The sequence below is a fragment of the Leptodactylus fuscus genome, chromosome 5 (assembly GCF_031893055.1).
Source record: "Leptodactylus fuscus isolate aLepFus1 chromosome 5, aLepFus1.hap2, whole genome shotgun sequence".
NCBI classification, from domain to species: domain Eukaryota; kingdom Metazoa; phylum Chordata; class Amphibia; order Anura; family Leptodactylidae; genus Leptodactylus; species Leptodactylus fuscus.
Window position 1 is genome coordinate 45,967,574 of NC_134269.1, and position 18,263 is coordinate 45,985,836.

At 43.5% G+C, this 18,263-nt stretch overlaps 1 protein-coding gene across 2 annotated transcripts in view; it reads left to right on the forward strand.

The window, feature by feature from the left end:
• The window catches only part of UNC5D (unc-5 netrin receptor D), a 562,375-nt gene that overhangs the window by 241,253 nt on the left and 302,859 nt on the right, over window positions 1-18,263 (forward strand). For both annotated transcript variants that reach the window (XM_075273020.1, XM_075273019.1), the window contains exons 3-4: window positions 9,471-9,614; window positions 14,729-14,832. In XM_075273020.1, coding sequence (XP_075129121.1) covers window positions 9,471-9,614; window positions 14,729-14,832 — 248 coding nt within the window. The remainder of the gene's footprint in view (window positions 1-9,470; window positions 9,615-14,728; window positions 14,833-18,263) is intronic.

Here is an 18,263-nt window from a genome sequence, read left to right on the forward strand (position 1 = left end):
ATGAATGGGGGCATTTTGAGCGCGTCATCTGCCGACACATGTATGCGTGCCAGATTGCGCTCCACTTTCCTCCGTGTGAACTTACCCTTACAAAACCACTCCCCTGGACACCACCCAGCAGGAGCCCAAAGGCAGCCAGACCAACCGAACAGTAGTAAATGGTGAGGGAGACGACCACCATGTCTCCTACACTCTGGATTCCACCCAACTCCAAGGTCTACCCACCGCACGCACTGCTGCAACAAAAGAAGCAATAACTTCTCCGAAATCCCAACAAAATAAGCGCAAGCAGGTGGGACAGCTTCTCCCTCACCGCAGTGAATGATCGTGGGGAAGAAGAAAGAGCCCTATATAAACCGCCCATAGCAACTCCCACTGTACTAGCCCCCTTACTCATTCCCTAGCAACGCACCGGCCCAGCATCAGGCCCTATCATGTCAGCCCCCTCTGATGCTGGTGCCGATCCAGCCTTTTCTATAGGGAAACCACCGGTGTTTCTGTAGTTATAATTGACATGCTGAGATTTCCAAAATGTATTTTTCTGCAATTTGTGGATGGGATTCACTAGAATCCCTTCTACCTTCCAGTGACTGTAAAACACCATGTTTTTTTTTTTGCTGTGCCCACATGAGGCCCCAGCCTTAAGCTTTCCTTGGTTAAGAAACAAATAAAACATGTGCTTCACAGTATCTCCATGGTTAGCACTCATGTCTTGGAGCATTGGAGTCCTTGGCTTCATTCCAGCCCTGGACAACATCTTCAAGGAGCTTCTGTGTTCTCATTGCCTTTAGGTAGGTTTCCTCTTACACTCCAAAAATATACTGATAGGGAATGTAGATTATGAGCCCTACTTGGGTCTTCATTGATGGTAATATGCTATAAACTGCTGTGGGATATGTTGCGAGCAAACAAATGGAATAATACATTCACAACAACTACATTGTTGGCCAGGGCGCAGCTGATCCATGCAGGGCTTGTCTATAACCCCCCACACACACACACACACACACCCTCCCCCCATCAATTGGATATTTATGACCTATCATAAGGATAGGCCGGAAAAAAAATAAGAGAGTGATAATATCTTTAGGCATGTCAACCATCTTTATTAAGCATAGACCCAACTTCAAAAAATGTAAATGACCTTTACTTGCAAGCTTTGCACTATACGCATACATGGCTGGACTGTAGCCTATGTATTTCCTAGAGGAAGGAAATCATATAACTTGATCTTGGCAGAATTCAATAATTCATTACTCTTTAGCAACAAGATTTTCCTATTATCTGCATCTGTACAGTTCAGCCAAGCAGACAAGTCATCTTAGCTAAGAGCAAACTTAACACATAAGGAATCTATAAGTAAAAGACCAGATTCATTACGATAGAATGACATGCCCTTAATCCAGGTCTTCCGCACCAAGTTTAATTTCTTAGCATTCTGTTCTGCCATGCACTTGCTATTTTACCTTGCCTTCAGACGTGGAGTTGCTTAGCAATTGTGTGACTAAAATCATCAAAGAACATTCATAAACTATATCAAGCCTTTTCATCTAGATCCTTCTTCACCCTTCTCCGCAGATTATAGATAAGAAAACACACAAAGGGTTATGTCTACAAAATTTACACTCTCCCTTCAGCATTCTGGTGCATTAAATAATAATGGCCCCAATAATAAAAACCCATAGAATTATCTTTAAAGCTTCAGGTAAAGTAGCCTATAAAAAGGAAATGCGGCATAGCTAATTCAGCGTACTAGGCGAGTTTATATTGTAATGGAGCTATTCAAGAAAAGAGCCATGGAAATTCTGAGAAGACGTTTTACAGCTTTTTGTTTTACAAGAAATGTGCAAAAATATTAATTTAATTTGGAAACTGAGATCTGAGCAGATTGTCATCCAAGTGATGACGAATGACATACATTGAGAATAATCACACTATGGCAATATTAATGGGGTTGTACTAAGGGGGTTTTGCCATGAATGTAACTGGATTTAAATTTGTAGAATATTAAAAGAAAAAATAAATAAAATAAATAAAAATATTGCAGAATTTTAAAGATTTTCTCTAACCATCTTAAATAGGGTTCACACTACCGTTGGAGTCTGTTATGGTAAAAAAAAATAAAAAAATAAAAATCAGACACCTATTATAAAGGACAATAAACGGACAGTAACTGATGGCTATCAGGAAGGGCGGGTTCACACCTCCACCCAGTCTACGCTTTGAGGGTTTCCGTCTTTTGCCGACAGGAGACAGAAACCCGGCAGTCAGTGTCCGCCCGTGAGCATCTTCTGGTCTCCGCAGCAAAACCGTTTTTTTTAACTGGACACAAAGTCCTGCATGTCCGACTTTGTGTCTGGTTAAAAAAAAACTGGTTTCACCGCGGAGAGGCAGAAGACGCTCACGGGCAGACACTTTGCAAATCCATTCAAATGAATGGGTTTGAAAACTGACTGCCGATTTCCGTCTCCTGTCCAGTTTCTCAGGTAGAAGATGGAAACCTGAAAACGGAGACTGGGCGCAGGTGTGAACCCGCCCTTACTGTCTGTCAGATGTCCGTTTCCCATAGACTTCAATGTTAAAAAAAAAACAAAACAAAAAAACGGACACTCGCTGTCCGTTTTTTTTTTTTTTTTTTCTTATGGACAGAAAAGTCCTGCATGTAGTTATCCTGGTACACAACAGTTATCCTGGTACACAAAAGTAACAGATAAGTGACCAGCTCAGCTCTGGCTCCTCTGCCGTGTATTGTCATTACAATGAGATACTTCATTGACCTCCATTAGCTTGTCTAATTGTCGGCATTTGGTCTTTCCTTTGGAATAAATAAAGGTTTCAAGTGGAGAAATTAATTAGAAACCCAACGAAATGTCAGACCATCCTCTCCCCGTCATGCTCCTTACCCATTACTAAGTCTCCATGCTCAGTTGACTTCCTCCATAATATTATCCACTCAGAAGGAACAGACCCAGCTTCTATTCTGCAGTCTCATAGGGAAGAATAAAGTTGCAGAACATCTGCATGACTGATGCTCTATTTGGATTGGGGTACAAAGGACACCCATCCTCATGATGTAGTGGGACCCCATTGTTGACCCTCCAGTGATCAGACACTTACCACCTATCCTGTGGACTTGTCAACTTACCACAACCCTGTATGAATTATGGGAACACATAAACTTGAGTCAAATATAAATTCTACTCTAAAGCAATAGCGTATACTAAATCCTAATCCTTGCTTTCTTTCCTCAGTGGTCCTCACCTCGGAGGAGGGGAGGTCAAATATATGTTCAGATTTTGCATTTTTTCTACTTATAATACAGCCATTTCTGCTGTTAGTGCCATATAGTATATGCAGTTTATTCTGTTTGTACATTTCAGTATGTTACAATATTACCCCAGGGATTCTACCTCATCTTTTGCTGATGTTGTTGCACCATTTATTTCTCTGACAAACATACTTAGAGTACCTTCTGAACAGTGTGGGAACTCATTTACATACATATATTATAGGAAATTTTGGTTTTATAGAATTTCCTATTTTATAATGAAATACTATGGAAATAAAAATAGCAAAATTTGTTGAATTGTTTACATCACTTTCACTACATGGCTACTGTATATTGCAGCACGATAGTCTCCGATGATTCCATTGTGGCTAACCTGCTGCAATCTCATGTGTCCCCAGCCATGCTGTTTATTTTTTTGTTTGGTTTTTAACATACAGCTATGTTTAACCCATGTCTGTCCTATCATGGTGGACACAAGGACTTTAAAGATAGCGGCCACTCTGATGCACGGGCCACCATATCCACCAGTTCTCTGTTGTATTGCAAAGTGGTGAAACCAGAGCTAATGGCCGTGATCAGAGTTTACTGTGATTGCAATCATTGCTTTTTGTGATGCCCCTCTGGAGCTGGTCCCCACCGGACCAATGCCTTTCTTGGTGCAGAACAGCTCCCACATAGTATGAATGCAGGAGCCATCCCATTCCATCGCAGGAGGCATCCCATTCCTGTGACAGCCGGGAACCTGTCCAGGGAATATTACTATTGAAGCTGGTCTGTAAGCAGCCTCAATAGCTATATAGCAAATCTACCATAGACTTCAGTACACTTGTATTACAGTCTATGAGACGTGAAATCAAAAGATTGCAAGTTAAAACAAACAGGCCAGTCACTAAAGGGTTAAAGGGAACACAGATAGTGTGACAGGAAAAAAAATCTAAAAAATTCAGTGTGTGAATTTAACTGGATACACGTTTGATATTGTCCAGTGGGTCAGTCTCGGCACACTTGCAGGATAGCACCATTTCACCAAATATCATGTTTTGGTCTGCATGCAATCTATTTAGCAGATGATACAGTATATGGACCCATTCATTTTTCTGGCCCCCCATACACGCAGCCATAGATCTGTGTGGGGGTCATGAGGCCAGGCTGCAAGAACTGAGGACATGTCTCATTATGGTCTGTTTTCTGGTCCTGTTTCATTCATATAGTAAGTGTATGGATCTATGCAAAGTATAGTAATGCCATTGTGTATAAAGCTAGACGTAAGCTGCACAGATGCAGCAGCCTGAGGTGTACCGAAATTACAAAATAGTCTTCAGTTTTCATGGTGATCCTTCCTTCCTTACTTACTTATCTTATAAGTTATAGATCCCTAAGTACAGTATCTCCTTCCCCAGACTTTTTTTTAGTTTAGATTGCCTGCATATAGATGAATGGCCATTGCCAGATGTATTCAACACAATGAGGCGCTCAGTCTATAAATGGGTTTCTAAATTATGAGGATAGGGGGGTGAGGCGTACAGGTTAATTCTGTTCCTTTTGAGTGGATAATATTATGGAGGAAGTCAACTGAGCATGGAGACTTAGTAATGGGTAAGGAGCATGACGGGGAGAGGATGGCCTGACATTTCGTTGGGTTTCTAATTAATTTCTCTACTTGAAACCTTTATTTATTCCAAAGGAAAGACCAAACACCGACAATTAAACAAGCTAATGGAGGCCAATGAAGTATCTCATTGTAATGATAATACACAGCAGAGGAGCCAGAGCTGAGCTGGTCACTTTTCTGTTACTTTTGTGTACCAGGTTAGCTGATAAGTAAATAAAAGGTGATGTCCTGCACCCACAGACAACAATTTAGAGGATAGATGATGAGTGTCTGACTATAGGGTCCTCCACCCCTGGGATTTCCAACAGTCATTAGTATTGGGTTACATAGTTACAAGTCCATCAAGTTCAGGCTCAGGATGGGAAACTTCATGACAGTCTATACATTTGCATAACCATCAATGCTGTTTTGCTCTTTAAAGAAATCTAATCCTTTTTTTCCTAATGTCCTAAAATCCTAATTTTACATAGAATAACTTTTCCCCATATGGACCTTTTTTTAAAAAAAATGTAGATTGTGAGCCCCATATAGGGCTCACAATGTAAATTTTTCCTATCACTATGTCTTTGGAGTATGGGAGGAAATCCATGCAAATACTGGGAGAACATACAAACTCCTTACAGATGTAGTCCTTGGCGACATTCGAACACAGGACTCCACCGCTGAAAGGCTAACCACTGAGCCACCGTGTTGCCCCTATCATATGGGCCATTTATACATTTATATACGGTAGGTTTATCATTTCTCTCCTTAAATGCCTCCTCTCCAACCTAAACAAATTGAACTCCTTTAGTCGCGCCTCATAACTAAAATCCTTCATGCCCCTTATCAGATGCATAAATTTACATTTATACACATTGAGCCTCATTCGCCATGTAGATGTCCAAACACTCCATCTATACAAGTCTGTTTGTAACCTATATACATCCTCTACAGACTGTACTGTATAGAATAGCTTGGTGTCATCTGACAAAAAGAAACAATGATATTAATCCCATCTTCTATATCATTAATGATAAGTTACAAAACAACAGAACCAGAACTGATCCCTGGGGTACACCACTTATAACAGAGGAGCCAGCACTGAACCCTGGGGTACACTACTGAGCCCCTCATTCCTATTCATTGGACAACCAGTAATCTCATATCTTGGTCCATCAAGACTGAATGTCAGATAACAGATGCCCATAGAAGTCTGGTAACCCCCATTCAGTGAATGCTGGGGATTGTAGTGGTGCATCATTTAGACATTGATCATCTATCATGTGGGACGACTTCGAAACCCAATGGGTTTCACTTCCATAGTATGGAAATGCACTGTTAGCATGGTGACAAACTCATCTCTGCTACACCTCTATAAAGTGGTTACTTGCCATACTGTTTTTGTGGATTACACTGAGTTCTACATTAACATGCACACGTCTGCACTCAGTGAGCCTTGTAAACTGCTTTGAAGACTGGAAACACTGCTCCATTTATCATCCCTGTGCCGTCACAGCCCCAGCCAGGTGCAAAGGAAGAAAACACATTTGGCAAGAGAAGCCCCAGTACACCGCTGCTGATGGACATTTCAAAGCAGTGATAATGAGCAGGAGATAAGGGGATTATGGGAACATATGCTTGGAAGAAGCTTTGTGACTATTAAACACCAGGTTTAGGCCAAGGAAGGCTGGTGTCCACAAACAAGATAAAGGCTGGCTTTTCAACTTTAACTTGCAGGACTGGCAGTGTAGCATCCATCGCTCTGTTCTTCCCATCTGCTGCCGGAAGGTTGAGGGGTGTTGGTATATTCAGTGGAAGGGGAGAGTTATTTTCATAAACTACAGATGAGGCCAAACTTAACTGATCTACAGTTTAGTCAACTAATGTAATTTCTTATGAAACCAATTCAACGTAATATCACAACATCCTAACAAACGCCTTGAAAGATGGCAATTCACTCCTTCTCCCCACTGATAGGCTATCCATAGACACATATAGGATAGTATAAACATATGGCTTTATTAAACATGGGCGAATCAGCTCTTAAAGAGCCGGGCTCATGCCGAATGTTCGAATTTGTTCTTTTTTTTTTTTTTTGCGAAACTTAAATTGCTGCCTTATTATACCCTTGGGTTTCTTTAGACCCTGGAGTATAATAATTGGAGACCAATTGGAGGTGGAAAATATAAAAATAAAACACCCATACCGACCTTCCTTTACCTCTCTTGGGCATTCGTGCGGGATCCAGCACTCTCCTGGTGATATCATGTTCCAAGGTTTACAACTGGTGACCCAAAAAGCCCTAGCCATGATCCTCGGGCCAATGATATCACAGAAGAGCGTCGGAAGACACAAAGAAAGTGTTAAACACCGCAAGGAGGCCCAAAAGGTAATGGAAGGTGAGTATGAATATTTTTTTATTTTTTTTTTAAACCTCTCCTGGGCCTCCAGCTTTTATACTTTGGGGTTTGAAGGGACTCCAGAGTATAATAAGGTCACTTTTTACTTTGAGATAACTTTGGCTGTGTTTGCATTAGAGGACTAGAAATTTGATAGATAGGTTCCTAGGAGCCCTAAGGTTGTTCTAAGAGTTCTAAGAGTTTTCTGAGAAGTAATGTCAAAACATAAAAGCAATAGAATCCTGGTATAAATTGATAAATGACTGTATTACTGATACACGTCTACATTGGGTCATAGTTGGTTATACTTAATACTATATCCCGGTCTTTGCAGCATGTTTTATATTGACCTTGTAACTTGCTTAGAGAGTAAACATTGCAGATGATACTGAACTGTGTAGGATGGTTAATGCAGAATAGGAATATGTTGTATTAGAGAATCTGAAAGGTTGAGAAGACAATGGGCATATAAGTGCAAGGTTAAGCACATTATACTATCAAAGGAAATAAACAATACAAATAAGTACCAGTAAATAGGAGATACCATTGAGATACCATTGGCCTATTTGACAGCATTTTCTGCCTCTTTCTGGAACAGCCTTATTCACAAGGGTTAATCTCCATCTACTCCATCAGCAGGAAGACTCCTGCTCCGGCCAGTTGTTTTACAGCAAGTATTAATTGTAATACAAGACAAAATAAGATCAAAAGAATGGAAGATATTATGGGGAAAATCCTAGGATAGCTTTAAAAATGTTTTTATGATTTTTCTATGTTTAATGTTCCTTTAAATATGAAATCATATAGTGCTAGGGGTAGTAGTGGTAATAACAGTAGTGACCATGGCAGCCTTTCCTCCAGCTCTCCTCCTGGATGGGTGCAGATCTAAGGGGGCATTCACACGTAGAATGTTGGCGCTGATTCTGGCACGATAACTCGCATCAGAGTCAGCGTGGAAATAAAGCCTCCCATTGATTTCAATGGGTTCTGCGCAGAAAACACAACCCATTAAAGTTAATGGGATTCTTTTTTTCAAAGCTGATTCTGACATGAGAATCAGCGCCAACTTCCTCCGTGTGAATGTCTCCTAAGAGTACTTGATCATGGTGGTAGTCTAACCTAATGATTTTCAGGGATGGAGGGTGGAGTGCCCATGATGGTACAGGACTTTGGGTTGCAAAACAAATAGTTTACAACTTTACAGGTATCTGGTGCACAGAACAAACATACATGTCCGACAGTGATGGAGGCGCAGATCTTACATGAGTGTCCAGTATGGATGTGGGGTGAGCTTGGTGATGGCAAGTCCAGCTTGCAGTGCTTTGGTCTTGCTCTCTACATATATGCATGTTCCAGTTTCTCCACTCTCTCTCTACCCACTATATGTTTGGGTGCATTCACTGGGGGGCTGCATTAGTAGATTGTAAACTAAATAGTAGAAACTGACACCAGGATGCTTCTGCAAGGTAAATACAAAAATACAATCACGGGAGAAATGATTGATATAGACAAAGACTGTCTATCAATAAATTAGATGCATTTTCACTCTGACACCATTGAGGATCAAGACTGGAATACAAAATGTCAGTCTTGACAACTCCCCCATAGAGTATTTTGTATAAATAGATTAAATAATATCCTGAATTCCTTATTACACAACCTAATGAAATCTCAGCGAGGCTTTGATGTAACCATGCAATTACAATATATCTAAGAAAGAGCTTTATTATTCCCCCCACCCCGCACACTCCTGCATTTATTGCTGCTATCTTTTGTGCTGTATGAAATCTTTTGTAATTTACTATAATTACTTCTACAATACAAATCATAAGTAAACACAGCTCTTTCATGTCGAGTAAGCATATACATGAAATTCCCAGAAGAATTGCTCATTTCTAGCACAAAAATTATGTTTTATTAATATTTATTGTATTGCATTGCTGTAGTAGTTGGGAATATAAGGGTCCGTGCACACAGCAGGGTCCTTGTACAGAGTATATAGGGTTAAACATGGAGGCCATACAGCTCTCTAATACAGAGCCATAGTACCTATTAATTTGCCTGCTTGAAAAACTACAACTGTCAAATTACTGTACATATTCTAATAAAGATTGATTATCATCCCAATGTTAATGCTTTCATAAATATATGGAATAAAATATAATGTCTTTGTCCAATGTTTCCCCAGGTCTAAAGGTTCTTGAGGTTTTGATCAATGTGACCAGGCAGCAAGTGGAGGACTTTCATGGTTCTGAGGATTACTGGTGCCAGTGTGTTGCTTGGAGCAATCTGGGGACCTCCAAAAGTAGAAGGGCATCTGTGCGCATAGCTTGTAAGTATTGTGATCATAGAGAATCCTTTGCAGTACAATGACATACATCTACTATGTGTCCAATCTTTATTACAAGGGGCTGTCCCCAATTATGGCCAAACACAGGTTCACTGATCTCAAGAATAGGGTTCCCGTGCTTCTGCCTTTGAATTGAGCAGCCAGCATTCACAACTGGGGGTGCGGACCCACAGTCTTGTGATTAGTGGGGGCCTCAGCAGATGGACTCTGACCAATAAGTTTCTTATAGGCAGTGGCGCAACTAGAAATGATGGGGCCACAAGACAAATATTTGACATGGCCCCCCACACCTACTGACCCTCCCCCCGATTCCTGCACATACTATTATGCCTCATAGTCATCCCTGCATACTGTATTAAGCCCCATAGTAGCCCATGCACACAGTATTAAGCACCATAGTGACCCCTGCACACAGTATTGTACCCCATAGTGGCCCCCGAACACAGTATTATGCCCCAGAGTGGCCCTTGCACACAATATTATGCCACATAGTGGCCCCTGCACTCAGTATTGTACCCCATAGTAGCCCCTGAACACAGTATTATACCCCATAGGGGCCCCTGCACACACTATTATGCCTCATAGTGGCCCCTGCACACAGTATTATACCCCATAGGGGCCCCTGCACACACTATTATGCCCCATAGTGGCCCCTGCACACAGTATTATACCCCATAGGGGCCCCTGCACACACTATTATTAGAGATGAGCGAACACTAAAATGTTCGAGGTTCGAAATTCGATTCGAACAGCCGCTCACTGTTCGAGTGTTCGAATGGGTTTCGAACCCCATTATAGTCTATGGGGAACATAAACTCGTTAAGGGGGAAACCCAAATTCGTGTCTGGAGGGTCACCAAGTCCACTATGACACCCCAGGAAATGATACCAACACCCTTGAATGACACTGGGACAGCAGGGGAAGCATGTCTGGGGGCATAAAAGTCACTTTATTTCATGGAAATCCCTGTCAGTTTGCGATTTTCGCAAGCTAACTTTTCCGCATAGAAATGCATTGGCCAGTGCTGATTGGCCAGAGTACGGAACTCGACCAATCAGCGCTGGCTCTGCTGGAGGAGGCGGAGTCTAAGATCGCTCCACACCAGTCTCCATTCAGGTCCGACCTTAGACTCCGCCTCCTCCGGCAGAGCCAGCGCTGATTGGCCGAAGGCTGGCCAATGCATTCCTATGCGAATGCAGACTTAGCAGTGCTGAGTCAGTTTTGCTCAACTACACATCTGATGCACACTCGGCACTGCTACATCAGATGTAGCAATCTGATGTAGCAGAGCCGAGGGTGCACTAGAACCCCTGTGCAAACTCAGTTCACGCTAATAGAATGCATTGGCCAGCGCTGATTGGCCAATGCATTCTATTAGCCCGATGAAGTAGAGCTGAATGTGTGTGCTAAGCACACACATTCAGCACTGCTTCATCAAGCCAATACAATGCATTAGCCAGTGCTGATTGGCCAGAGTACGGAATTCGGCCAATCAGCGCTGGCTCTGCTGGAGGAGGCGGAGTCTAAGGTCGGACCTGAATGGAGACTGGTGTGGAGCGATCTTAGACTCCGCCTCCTCCAGCAGAGCCAGCGCTGATTGGCCGAATTCCGTACTCTGGCCAATCAGCGCTGGCCAATGCATTCTATTAGCCCGATGAAGTAGAGCTGAATGTGTGTGCTAAGCACACACATTCAGCACTGCTTCATCACGCCAATACAATGCATTAACCAGTGCTGATTGGCCAGAGTATGGAATTCGGCCAATCAGCGCTGGCTCTGCTGGAGGAGGCGGAGTCTAAGGTCGGACCTGAATGGAGACTGGTGTGGAGCGATCTTAGACTCCGCCTCCTCCAGCAGAGCCAGCGCTGATTGGCCGAATTCCGTACTCTGGCCAATCAGCACTGGCTAATGCATTGTATTGGCGTGATGAAGCAGTGCTGAATGTGTGTGCTTAGCACACACATTCAGCTCTACTTCATCGGGCTAATAGAATGCATTGGCCAGCGCTGATTGGCCAGAGTACGGAATTCGGCCAATCAGCGCTGGCTCTGCTGGAGGAGGCGGAGTCTAAGATCGCTCCACACCAGTCTCCATTCAGGTCCGACCTTAGACTCCGCCTCCTCCAGCAGAGCCAGCGCTGATTGGCCGAATTCCGTACTCTGGCCAATCAGCACTGGCTAATGCATTGTATTGGCGTGATGAAGCAGTGCTGAATGTGTGTGCTTAGCACACACATTCAGCTCTACTTCATCGGGCTAATAGAATGCATTGGCCAGCGCTGATTGGCCGAATTCCGTACTCTGGCCAATCAGTGCTGGCCAATGCATTCTATTAGCTTGATGAAGCAGAGTGTGCACAAGGGTTCAAGCGCACCCTCGGCTCTGATGTAGCAGAGCCGAGGCTGCACAAGGGTTCAAGCGCACCCTCGGCTCTGATGTAGGAGAGCCGAGGGTGCACTTGAACCCTTGTGCACCCTCAGCTCTGCTACATCAGAGCCGAGGGTGCGCTTGAACCCTTGTGCACACTCTGCTTCATCAAGCTAATAGAATGCATTGGCCAGCGCTGATTGGCCAATGTATTCTATTAGCCTGATGAAGTAGAGCTGAATGTGTGTGCTAAGCACACACATTCAGCTCTACTTCATCGGGCTAATAGAATGCATTGGCCAGCGCTGATTGGCCAGAGTACGGAACTCGACCAATCAGCGCTGGCTCTGCTGGAGGAGGCGGAGTCTAAGATCGCTCCACACCAGTCTCCATTCAGGTCCGACCTTAGACTCCGCCTCCTCCAGCAGAGCCAGCGCTGATTGGCCGAATTCCGTACTCTGGCCAATCAGCACTGGCTAATGCATTGTATTGGCGTGATGAAGCAGTGCTGAATGTGTGTGCTTAGCACACACATTCAGCTCTACTTCATCGGGCTAATAGAATGCATTGGCCAATCAGCGCTGGCCAATGCATTCTATTAGCTTGATGAAGCAGAGTGTGCACAAGGGTTCAAGCGCACCCTCGGCTCTGATGTAGCAGAGCTGAGGGTGCACAAGGGTTCAAGTGCACCCTCGGCTCTCCTACATCAGAGCCGAGGGTGCGCTTGAACCCTTGTGCAGCCTCGGCTCTGCTACATCAGAGCCGAGGGTGCGCTTGAACCCTTGTGCACACTCTGCTTCATCAAGCTAATAGAATGCATTGGCCAGCACTGATTGGCCAGAGTACGGAATTCGGCCAATCAGCGCTGGCCAATGCATCCCTATGGGAAAAAGTTTATCTCACAAAAATCACAATTACACACCCGATAGAGCCCCAAAAAGTTATTTTTAATAACATTCCCCCCTAAATAAAGGTTATCCCTAGCTATCCCTGCCTGTACAGCTATCCCTGTCTCATAGTCACAAAGTTCACATTCTCATATGACCCGGATTTGAAATCCACTATTCGTCTAAAATGGAGGTCACCTGATTTCGGCAGCCAATGACTTTTTCCAATTTTTTTCAATGCCCCCAGTGTCGTAGTTCCTGTCCCACCTCCCCTGCGCTGTTATTGGTGCAAAAAAGGCGCCAGGGAAGGTGGGAGGGGAATCGAATTTTGGCGCACTTTACCACGTGGTGTTCGATTCGATTCGAACATGGCGAACACCCTGATATCCGATCGAACATGTGTTCGATAGAACACTGTTCGCTCATCTCTAACTATTATGCCTCATAGTGGCCCCTGCACATAGTATTATCCCCCATAGTGGCCCCTGCACACAGTATTATGTCCCATAGTGGTCCCTGCACACAGTATTATGCCCCATAGTGGCCCCTACACACAGTATTATGGCATATAGTGACCCCAGCACACAGTATTATGTCCCATAGTGGCCCTTGCACACAATATTATTCCTCATTGTGGACCATCTCTGAACAATTATTATAATAATTATGTATTATTTTCAGACCCCAGAGTATAATGATCAGAGACTCAGGGGAGGATACAAACACTGTTACTTACCTCTCTTGGGTTCCAGCACACTCCTTGCTGATGTTGGCCATCTTCAATGATGGAAGAGACTTCATGTGAGCCGGGCTTGCTTTGCAATGCATAAGGTCACAAGCCCAGCCCACGTGATGTCTGGGACATCACGAAGTAGGCCCAAAGCCTTCCAGAGACCAGGTTAGGTAAATAACTGTGTATTTTATGTTCCCTCACCTCTTTTAGCCCTCCAATCATTATACTCGGAGGTCACTATATTTTTGGTAGGGGACAGTAGTCCTGTTTGGATTCAGGGATTCCTTTTACCCTATGTGAGTATGATGTTTGGATTTCAGGTCCTAGCTCAGGATTCAGACTGGGAAAATATGTACGACAGTTCAGTATTTCAGAGACTAAATACACCCATAGGATTCTGGTCTCAGTTCAATTGAGCTCCTACAATGTAATGAGTAGAGATGGGGGAATTGGTTTGTTTCCAGTCGGGTTCAACCCAAATATTCCAAATGGTTCTATGTGGCTTTATGTGTCAGTTTTAATCATTCTGTGCATTGGCAGAAAGTGTGCCAGAATTAGTAAGGCTCTCTGGCCTCTTAATAATTCAGGCGCATCTCAGGAGGTCCCGTGCGCTGAAATTGGAATGTACGCCATTCTTAAGACTAACAATGGTTCAGCTGTAATTACACCAGAAATTAGAACTTTGCCCATCTTTTATGCCAGAACACTGGTGTCCAAGGTACGAATATGGTCCTCTATATATACCTTTAAAATACAGTTCAAGTAAAATGAAGTTGAAAGGGGAACAAGTACATGAAACCTATTTTAAAGTCGAATTTTAGCGGCAGGTTTTGTTTTCTATTGACCTTGAGTACGTGTGATAAAGTACGCTGAAGACATGCGTCTCCGTCTGATACTCTAAAGCAGCACAAAAATATTATATTCAGGGCTGGCATTGTTCAGTCAAGGCACATTGTCCCCAAGGCAGCAATTTCTTCTGTTAGTGCCTCTACGGCCCTGGATACAAAGTAAGTATGTGCTGAATAAGAAATGTGTAAAATGTCTTGTTGTCTAACACAAAGCTCATTGCAGTCACAGCAGGGCTGTTATTTTGCCCTTTTCTCCCTACAGACTTGAGGAAAAATTTCGAACAAGACCCTCAAGGAAAAGAAGTCCCCATTGAAGGAATGATCGTTCTCCACTGTCGTCCACCAGAGGGGATACCCACGGCTGAGGTTTGTAAATGACTTGACTGTACAATAATGCATTTAATAGCTAGTAATGGTTTATGTAAATGTTCTATAGAACAGAATACAGGAGCTTCTCTCTGAGAAATGACTGGTGCCGATTGCAAGATAATGTCAGCGGGGTCATTCTTTATGATAATGTAAAGCAAGGCTGGATCCCCAATGTAGCCTATGACATTAACACAATTTCATATGTTGTGTGTGATCCTATACATGTAGTATATTTGTATTAAGATACCTTATACATTGTTGATTTCTCCATTCCATTTGTACGGTATCTGTTTAGTCCGCTTACACATTGCACATCTAGGTGCAGTAGACTCAGTGGCAACACATTCAGTCACCATGGGGCTCATTGTACTGAAGCATTGTGCTTCATCATATCCTGTATGTCAGTAATATTATCCTTTAAAGCTTTATAGGGATAATATTGTACCCCTTTAATAAGGCGTGACATGGAACGTGGTCCTAAACTCTTCTTATACACAGTCCAGTCACCATAATGTGACCATCTGTCAAAATCCAGAATAACCACCTTTGGCAGAGCGGACCACTGCGAGACGTGTAGGAAGAGAGGGGATGTTGTGATGATGTTCACTGGGATGTTGAGCCATGCCAACCCCAGTGCCGTGGCCAGCTGTGCTAGGTTACGCAGTTGAGCATCCAGGGCATGAACAACCCGAACGAGGTGGCCCCACAGATTCTCGATTGGGTTCAAGTCCGGGGAATTTGCTGGCCAAGGGAGTACGGTAAACTCATCCTGGTGCTCCTCGATCCACGCACGTATACTGCGAGGCTTACGACACGTGGCATTGTCCTGCTGGTAGATGCCATCATCCTGAGGAAAAGCAATTCGCATGTAGGGGTGAACATGGTCCGCAAGGATAGATACATACTTGTGTTGATCCATCGTGCCTTCCACAATGATGAGTGCAACCAGATGGCTGATGACGCATGCCTTCTGCGATTGGTTATTTAACATTGATGTCAAAAGTAGGCGGTGGTCACATTAATATGACTGGACTGTGTAGGTGCCTTATTGTGGCTGTCTATTACATTGTACTAAATAACATGGCTATGTGAATGGGGTTTTAAGGTTTACCTGAAGATTTAACGTATAGGGTTTGGCTGGGACTATTGCATTCAGTTCTACATCCTATTCAAATGAATAGGGCTGAGCTGCAATATCAAACACCACCACTATACAATACATGGCACTGTGCTCTATAAGAAGTGAAGAGGTCGCAGCAATTAAAGGGGCTCTATTAGCAAAATTTTGCTGTATGATCCCCACATATGCACCACTAATCTTATTTTAAACCCCCGTCCCGTTTTAAAATAAAACAATAAAAACATATAGGTAAATCATAACTGAACGTGCACCGATGTCATCTTCTGGCACGCCTACCTCTTCTTTCTTCTTCTTTCGGTGACACCCTCCGGTCCTGACTCTTCCCCGGCTTCATCTTCATCTTCTTTCGGCGGTTCAAATCTGATCGGTTGAAATCCAGCACGTTTGCAGTAGCGCTCCCTCCGGAGCTATTGCACACACTCCGGTGGCACTGCCATTGAGAAAAATGGCGCCGGAGTGTGTGCAGTAGCTCCGGAGGGAGCACTACTGCGCACGCGCCAGATTTTAACCAGTTGCATTTGAACTGCCGGAAGAAGTTAAAGATGAAGCCGGGAAGAACCAGGACCGGAGGGCGTCGCCGAAAGAAGAAGAAAGAAGAGGTAGGCGTGCCAGAAGATGACGTCGGATTGTGCACGACCGCCCCCCGGGCATGCAAAGGTATGATTTACATATATGTTTTTATAGTTTTATTTTAAAACGGACGGGGGATTTAAAATAAGATTAGCGGTGCCTGAATAGCCTTTTTAAAGGTTATTCATGCATATGTGCGGCTCATACATCAAAATTTTTGCTGATAGAGACCCTTTAATATAATCATATCACATATGTAAAGGAGTTGTCCTGTTGCAGGCGCTTATTCCCTATCTACAGGACGGGGGATATGTGTCTGATTGCTAGGGGCCTGATGTCGGGATCACTCAGTGACCGAGAGGACGAGGGAACAAAAATACCCCTAAGTCCTTCTTGTGAGTAGAGCACCAGTGCGCTTGTATAACCAGCACCGCATTCACCACTATGGGCATAGCTGAATTACTATTATACATTGCCACCTTTGGAATCTAGTGCAAGACATATCCTATAAAGAACTAAAATAAACATTTAATACTCTAGAAAGCAGGTGCCGGATCTAGAGGATTGGGCAGATTTTAGTATTACATGAATACTTGCCAACAAAGTTTAGTAAAGCAATTTTAACCATGTTTCCAGTCTTCTAAAATCCTTCACAAATATTTCCCACTGCTTGTGACATTTCTTCTTCTGGAACTAAAGAAATGAAAATTCCAGACCAACAGGCATACCACATTAAAAGGACTTTGAGAGTGTTTTCTTCCATGCTGGGCATCATCAGTTCTGGACCATCACCTGCTGGACAACAGAAAATGACTTCATGAGGTTTTAGAAGAGATCATGTTGGTTGATATTTATAGTGCAGGCTGTGATAGAGTCTCACACATAGTTCTTCAATTCCAAAGAACTGAAGATTAGTTTTATTAATGCTCCATTTTTGGAAAATATGTTCAGCCTGGATCTTATTTATATATGTGTCCATCCTTAAACTTACCTCAAAATTGGTTAAAGAGTTATTCCAATCTTGGTCAATGATGGCCCACATGGGAATACCTAGACGAAAGACCTGACCATTAGGATGGGATTTAATGAAACAGGTAAGTGGCGCTGTTCTATGCTGCTTCTGTAACCCCCATCGAGGTGAATGGAGGCTACAGTAACAGCATAGCACAGCTGAGTCACACTATTTCCACCTCCACAGTGAATGAAACAGGGTATTGACCATTCATTTCTATTAGGGTTATGGAACCAATGAAGCCACATCACTGAAATGTTTCCGTAAGTCCCATCCTAGTGGTTAGGACTTGTGACCAGTTTCCATTTCAGCCACAATTTTCTGAAATAGGTAAAACCCTTTAAAGAGGACCTTTCATCAGCTTCCCCTTTCTGTGCCCCGGTGAAGAGCTATTAGTTCCGGTGCCGTAGCTCTTCACCATCATAAGGGCGTCAGTCAGGAATGCCCTTCCTCACAGCAGTGTCTATAGCGCTGTACTGTGAGAGCAGTGAGGAATGCCCCCCTCTCTCTCCTCACAGTACTCGTCCATAGACGAGTACTGGAGGGGGGCATTCCTCACCGCTCAGCGTCATGGCTGGGAGGTAAGGATCGCCCCCTCTAACAGCACAGCGCTATAGACACTGCTGTGAGGAAGGGCGTTCTTGACTGACTGAAACGTCCTTCTGACAATGAAGAGCTACAGTACCGACACCTATAGCTCTTCAC